Source organism: Sinocyclocheilus rhinocerous, unplaced genomic scaffold (assembly GCF_001515625.1).
Source record: "Sinocyclocheilus rhinocerous isolate Xijiao unplaced genomic scaffold, SAMN03320098_v1.1 scaffold1935, whole genome shotgun sequence".
Lineage (NCBI taxonomy): Eukaryota > Metazoa > Chordata > Actinopteri > Cypriniformes > Cyprinidae > Sinocyclocheilus > Sinocyclocheilus rhinocerous.
The window spans coordinates 212,824-220,486 of NW_015623718.1; the positions used below are offsets into that span (position 1 = coordinate 212,824).

At 37.6% G+C, this 7,663-nt stretch overlaps 1 protein-coding gene across 1 annotated transcript in view; it reads right to left on the reverse strand.

Annotated features, from left to right (window-relative positions):
- Nucleotides 1-6,833, reverse strand: part of LOC107732273 (paralemmin-2-like) — a 105,921-nt gene extending 99,088 nt beyond the window's left edge. Inside the window, exon 1 of the mRNA XM_016543811.1 lies at nucleotides 6,650-6,833. Coding sequence (XP_016399297.1) covers nucleotides 6,650-6,759 — 110 coding nt within the window. The 5' untranslated portion in view covers nucleotides 6,760-6,833. The remainder of the gene's footprint in view (nucleotides 1-6,649) is intronic.
- Nucleotides 6,834-7,663: the final 830 nt, after the last annotated feature.

Consider the following 7,663-nt stretch of genomic DNA (forward strand, 5'->3'; position numbering starts at 1 on the left):
TATTAGAGATTTAATAGCAATCTCAAAAGTACTATATGTGACCCTGCACCACAAAACCAGTCATAAGGGTCAATTTCTCGAAATTGCGATTTATACCCCAGCGACTTAAGACTGGTTTTGTGCTCCAGGGTCACATATATATTCTTAAGAGCACTAGTTCACTTGTGTACAGAACTTCTTTCCCCCACCACACGCTTTACTTTTCCATCCCCAACCAGCAGCTGCAACGTCATCAGTCGGCATAACAGACAAAAGCAACATTGTTTCTCTGGCACAGTGACCTCATCTCATGAGCCAGCGAGGCACAGTAATACCTTCCAGATGTGCGGAAGTCCAAACGTTGGGAACTGAAGACCACGCAAATGCAAAGCAAAATGACTTTCAAATTACTTTTAAAGTGAAACACACTATTAGTGGGCTGCCTCGCTTTATTCTAACGCTCGTTAACAAACACAATATTTACACATACATGTGAAACCTACGGTTTATATTCATAACATTTTCAGCATTTGTACTCTACAAGGCATCTAGAATTTTACTTGTTGTTGACATCGATACATATTATTTCATAAAGGGTGTGACATCTGACTTGTGCTGGTTTTTATGGAGTTGTCACGTATATTAATTCATGCTTAAGCTAAGACGTGCAAACTGGTTGGCATGTTAATAATATATATACTATTTAGTCCTTCTTATGTCTCAATTTCAGGAAGAGGGCAGAAATTACGTTTCTAGACAACATACTTTCCATTTACAATGTTGTATATGCTATGTGAAATTATGATTTCTGTATCAGGATTGACACCAGAAGCAAGTTGTCTGGTATTTAGTTACATTGTGTAACTTAGTAACACTTTACATTAATGTTACCTTTGTTAAAGGTTCATTATTGACTAATAAATAATTTACAATTGCATTATAAAAAAAGCATTAGCAAGTTATAACGACTTTCAGGCAACACCTGCCCAATTATTAGCCATTTTAACTCACACGCAAGAAATTCTTACAGAATATTTAAAAATTTTTTTTAAATAAGCAAATGATCTCATACTGGCAGGATGTGAAGAAAAGTATGAGACCATTCTTTTATAATAGTAATGATCTGAGCTGTAGTACTAGCAGTCTTTCACATGCCTTCTAGTGGCACTCAAGCATACTCCAATAAGACTGTCACAGAGCTTACTAATAGCACTTCATTAGTGCTGGGTTTGCATTGGCACTTGCTGCAAACGACCTTCTTGAGCCACAAGTAAGTGACAAATTGGTAACTGTCTCTCAAGAGCACAAATGTAAGACAGTTGCCCAAATGCCAGTGTCTAAACTTCCAACTGTCTAATCTGTTAAGCAAAAGGGCCTTTCTTCTATATTGGGTTGGGCTAAAATTTAGACCAATACTTTCCAAAGAATCCTGTGTATTCAACCTGCTTTGCTTGATAAATTAGTTGATCATATTCAGCAAATCAGAATATTAGAGTGATTTCTGAAGGATCATGTGACACTGAAGACTGGAGTAATGATGCTAAAAAAATCTGCTTTGAAATATATATAAATATATTCAAATACAAAGCAGTTGTTTTAAATAGTAAACATATTTCATAATATTACTGCTTTTGCTGTATTTTGGATCAAATAAATGCAGGCTTGGTGAGCAGAAGAGAATTCTTTAAAAAAACATTAAAAATCTTACTGTTCAAAAACTTTTGACAGGTAGTGTAACTAACGCAATTAGTTACTTTTTTATGGAGTAATGCAATATTGTAATGCATTACATTGAAAAGTAACTCATCTCTGTTTCCCAACACTGATCATGGCTGACAATAGTTATAATAACTTGCCCATGTAAACCGTAGCATTTGTGATCTCAGAGTTAAAGTGTTAGTTCACCCAAAAATTAAAATTAGGCAGCGTTTTACTCACCCCCGAGGCATCCTAGGTGTATATGACTTTCTTCTTTCAGACGAATCCAGTCGTTGTTATATTAAAAATGGTCTTTGATCTTTCAAGCTGTTTAATGCCACTCAGCGGGTGTTGCATGCAACCGTCCAAAAGAACTTAAATAAAAACCGCCCATCTATAAAAACAAGTGTCTCACACAGCTCCGGGGGGTGAACAAAAGCCTTCTGTAGCGAATCGATGCGTTTTTATAAGAAAAATATCATTATTTTGTGTATTTGGTGTAACAGAATATGTTGACATGCTTTAATGTTCAAAAAACACATTATTTTTCAAATACTGTACATTATTGTAGGTCCTCTATGCCCCGCCTCTCTCAAACACGTCGTTTTCAACAAAGCCCCCTCCTTTGACAAGCGCAGTCTGCTCTGATTGGCCAGCTGACCCAGTGCATTGTGATTGGCCGAACACCACAAGCACGCGTCGGAAATGTAACGCCCCTTACCATAATCGCAAGCTTCAAGCTTTCAAAGTAAATATCAAGACAGTTAATAATGTCGTTAGTTTTACCATCAGTTCAAGCCCGAAAGGGCAACAGAGTCGCGTGACAGACACAGTGATGATGCAGTATACAAGCCATGGTTAAGACAGCTGACGTGCTATGATTTCTGACAGATAGTTCACTCTCCTGTGATGTGACCCTGTTCCCCTCACACACACACACACACACACACACGCAATGCAACACTCCGCTGAGTGGCATTAAACAGCTTGAAAGATCAAAGAAAATGTTTAATATAACTCCGACTGGATTCGTCTGAAAGTAGAAAGTCATATACACCTAGGATGCCTCGGGGGTGAGTAAAACACAAGCTAATTTTAATTTTTGGGTGAACTAACCCTTTAACACTGTCGTCCATAAAATGCGTTGCACAAATTTGAACATCTGGGTTGTGCTGTTCTGTAATAAATCTTAACCAATGATTCCTAATTGCATCTACTTCCGGAAGGCCAAATAAAGTGCTTTTGCTTTCGCACTGAAACACAGCTTCTCCCTGACATGGCTGCATCAACACTACTGCTGTTTCTGAAACCACGCCTTCTTTCTTTGCGTGCACGTTTGGGCGGCATTATGCTAATATTTCCACATATTGACGTAGATATGTGGGGGCATGTTAGAACGAGCCGTTTTAGGTAGGCGTGGCTGACTCTTAACTTTTATAAAGAATATCTCTTTGGATTTGAGACTTTAGTCTTTGCAACTTTACAGATCTTCTTTATGCACCAAGAGCTTGTAACACTCCAAAGAGAAAGGAAAATTTGAAATCGCATCATATGACCCCTTTAAGTTCTTTTGGACTGAAGCAATGCAACACTCCGCTGAGTGGCATTAAACAGCTTGAAAGATCAAAGAAAATGTTTAATATAACTCCGACTGGATTCGTCTGAAAGTAGAAAGTCATATACACCTAGGATGCCTCGGGGGTGAGTAAAACACAAGCTAATTTTAATTTTTGGGTGAACTAACCCTTTAACACAAACATATGAAAATGTGTTATAGAACTATGTGCTCATAAAAGCACTTGCAAATAATTTTTATGCATCAGATTTAAAGATGTGAATAAGACTTAAATACCAGTCTGTTTCTCATAATTATAAGTGGACTAGCTAGCAATCATATAACTAGCTGACTCTACAAGACATGGAATACAGTGCACGCTTCACATTGACTGTCGTCATTTTGGAGATCCACTTCCTGTTCACTTTAGTACAGAAAAGAACAATTTGGACATTCTACATACGAGTCTGGTTAGGTGAGTATATCCTTTCATTTACTGTAATTTTCTGCATGCAAACTTAATTGTTGAACTTAAATCATTAATTTATATTGATACTTAGCTATACTATTAAATCTACATTAGTTTAAAATACTTGTAAAATGTATGTAATTTATTTGCATTATATTGGTCTATGGCTTGGGTTTACAAAATCATGCAAGCTGTATATGTCAAGACTGCTGTAGCCACTGATTTAGGGGTGATTATGATTACCATTCATTAACTGTGATTGCAAACACAATCATCATCCGCAGTAATCAGACATGATTCATGACTTGTTTAGTTGGTGGTTTAGTATGTAAATGCTTTTGAGCAGAACATAAATCAAACCATCACCTTTCCATGTGTACTCCAGAGAAGTTTAAAAACAGTAAAACACCAAGTTAAAACATTTCTGAACACCAACTTTGTGAGGCTCAAATACATACTTTTCAAAGCTTTTAAGGTATGATTTTTATTCATTTTTGTGCAAAGCTGTTTAGTTTAAGTTAACGATCATGAGGGGATGTTTTATAGGAAGATGGTCTGCAAAACAGTTTAGTTTTGTTGGAATAGCATTAATGGGAAAGAGTAGTTTATCCAAAACTTTAGCAAGAAAGACTTTCTCAAAGAAACTCTGCTCCGTCTCCTATAATGACAACGGTGGCCTGCTGTTTTCTGTGTTTATGGCTGCAGTTGTTCTGGAGATTGTCACAGCCCTTGGTCTGGCTTATTTCTGAACCAACAGTTTAAATAGTGTACCGCCAGTTGAGATTATAATACTTAACTTTCAGTGAATTAACATGTATAACTGTATCATTTCATTGTATAGCAGATATTTGACCAGTCCTTGATTTTTTGGCGGTCTTGATTTACATTTAGACTTCTGGTGCCATGAACCAGTCAGCATTGTCAGGCTGTCATTTTCCTGCATCTCCCAAGGAGGTCTGTAATACCTGGAGAAAGCTATCCATTAACATTTCAATTCATCTCAATGGAAGTCTACATTGTGTGCAGTAGAATATATAGAATAAATATTTTCAATGGCAGTCAATAGAGACAGGCTTGTTGCCTGCAGAATGTGTAGTTACACCATTATCATGCCATTTACAGCTTAGGCGATCGGTTACCAAAATTAATTTACAAAATGAGCATGTTTTTACCCTTGAGGAAAGACAGAAGTATCAAGGTTGCAAATGCATTCGCCATTTAAGAACGTGCCATTGAAGTGAATGAGATTGATAGCAGTTAGCTCTCTTCAGGCATCATAAATCTTGTTTATGCTACCTTGTCTATTATTTCAAACAGTATGCATCGTTTCATTATTTAAAACCTAATACTCATAGAAAATTCTTGTGACCCACTGCAAAAAAAAAAAAACCTCTTTAAAAAAATAAATGACATTTCAACGTTCTGCTTTTTTGCTAATGTAATGATATTCATGGGACCACTTTATCAGGTAATTAGATTTAGGTTTTAACTCCAGTTTGGAACACAACAGCTATATGTCACATATATCAATATTAATAAGACTGATATGGTGTTTAGCTCTGAGGATTTAGCCGTGGTGTTTATCCTACATGACCGCCTGTTGCTGTGCTGCGACTGCTGCTAATTTTGCATGTGTGTGGAATGCGACAGCTGCGGTCACATAAGTGTTCCGTACAAACTCAAAGGCATTTTTTTGGTGCGATGGCTCCAGGCCTTCTTTATTATCAAGATAGCACTCTCAAACCAGACTGACACTGTCACGCAGGCACAATGAGCTAAAGTGCTAATTTTAGCATGGTTTATAAGGCAAATCGATATAAACTCAGTCCACTGAAACTGATGATGTTTGTAAACTCACACCCTCAGCCTGGTTTTAGCTCTACTGTTACATAGCAGCAGTGACGCTTTCGAGGGAACATGTAATTGGGCGAAAAAAGTCCATTGTCTTTTGTCAACAGTGTATGCATGAAGTGTGAAGTGTAATGTATGAAGTTTTACACCAATCTTTCGCCCTCATGTGGAATTCCTAATCGTGTGGATTCCTACTGAAGTGACTGGATTTTTCTTGCGAAAATTCGCCAAACAGTGGTAAATGTGACCACACCTTATCTTTCAACAGTTTCATTAAGCAACTCTCAAAAGCTCATGCTATGCTTCCTAACAGACCGCTAAAAGTTAGTGCACCCTGACTTTTGCTGAACACAAAATAACATATTTTAAAGAATGCTGGCAACCAAACAGTTGATGGTAGCCATTGACTTTCATAGTATGGTAAAAAAAAAAAAAAAATACAATGGAAGTCATTGGCTGCCATCAACTGTTTGGTTACCAACATTCTTACATTTTTGGTTTAAGTCCATCTGTCATACTAAAAAGAAACTGAAACTTGTGAATGTTCGTTGCAACTATGGTTTTGGGAATCCAATCACTGATCTATGTTGTTAACGACGGAACTTGGGAAGCGAACCCCAGATCCCAGCTTGTAATTTCAGCCAATTCTTGCTTTTGTGTGCATCAGGTGTAGACTTACATATACCAAGTTGTCCTTGTTATTTCAGAAGTCGGACATTAATTGCACGTCCAGTTGCTGGACTAATTCCCTATTGGATAAGCGGTCAACACCCCAAAATATATGATGATAGTCAACATTATCTTCATTCGATCTCATCATTCCTCCTGTACGTTCAATCGCTTATGATTTTATTGCCATTGGTACAGTGACATTACATGCATGTCTGCAGCACACACACATACACACACACACACACACACACACACACACACACACACACACACACACACAGTTGGAGGAATCCATGACTGCAGACAGCAGCAGAAGCTGCTGCAGCATCATCATCCTGCTGCCGCCCTGGCTGCCGTTGCTATGGCAACCGGTCCGTGATGTCCAACCCTACAGAGGGAGGGCGAGGAAAAATGGAAGTACTCACTCATATGCCGGGGCTTTCCTCCGGAGAGGTGTGCCCATCATGGCTGCGTCCTCTGCCTCTTCCTCGTTTTCTAGCTTTCCTCGTCTCCTTTCCGCTGCTGTTACCAGCATCACCTTGGGAATGACAGCTCTCCTCCACCTTTTCCTGAGATGTCAGATGGATGCTGGATGCTTGCAGCTTGCAGCTTCCGCTCTGTCTAGCCTGCAGGATGAGAGAGAGAGAGCGAGAGACAGAGACAGAGACAGGAGGGAGGGTCACATTGGTTTAACGTCTGATTTTATTGGTAGAGATTGTGCTTCTCTTTGAACTTTCATTTGAGAATATTATGCTACAGTAATTGTAATTAGCAATATATCATCAAATCTACACTCTCAAGCTATATTACATATATCAAATTGAAAGTAACCTTTGATTTATGCATTACTGAGTCATATTAATTGATTCCATATTTGATCCTTAAAAAACATGCACAAGTATTATATGAATTATTTATTGTTAAAGTTTAACTAACAAATGTTCAGTACTGCAGCTTTACAGTAAACATCAGTTTAATGGGAATTTGTGATTATTGTATGACTTTGTATGAAATTGTATAATCTGACTTGTGCAAAAACGAATGATTTGTAGGTAAAATGTCACCATGAAGGTTCACTTAACCCTCAGGGAGGTGTGAGTAGATTCATACGAATTCACGACCAGTTCGCGGTAAATTGTCAATTTTTAATAAAAAATACAAGGCATTTTCATAAAAAAAACAGACAATTTTTTTGCTCATATTGCCTTGAGTTCATTCATTCATTTTTACATAATATCATTGTTATTGTGAATGTATATGATTATCTGTAAGGACAGCCCATGAAAATGTAGCTTAAAGGGGTCATATGATGCGATTTCAATTTTTCCTTTCTCTTTGGAGTGTTACAAGCTCTTGGTGCATAAAGAAGATTTGTAAAGTTGCAAAGACTAAAGTCTCAAATCCAAAAAGATATTCTTTATAAAAGTTAAGAGTTAACC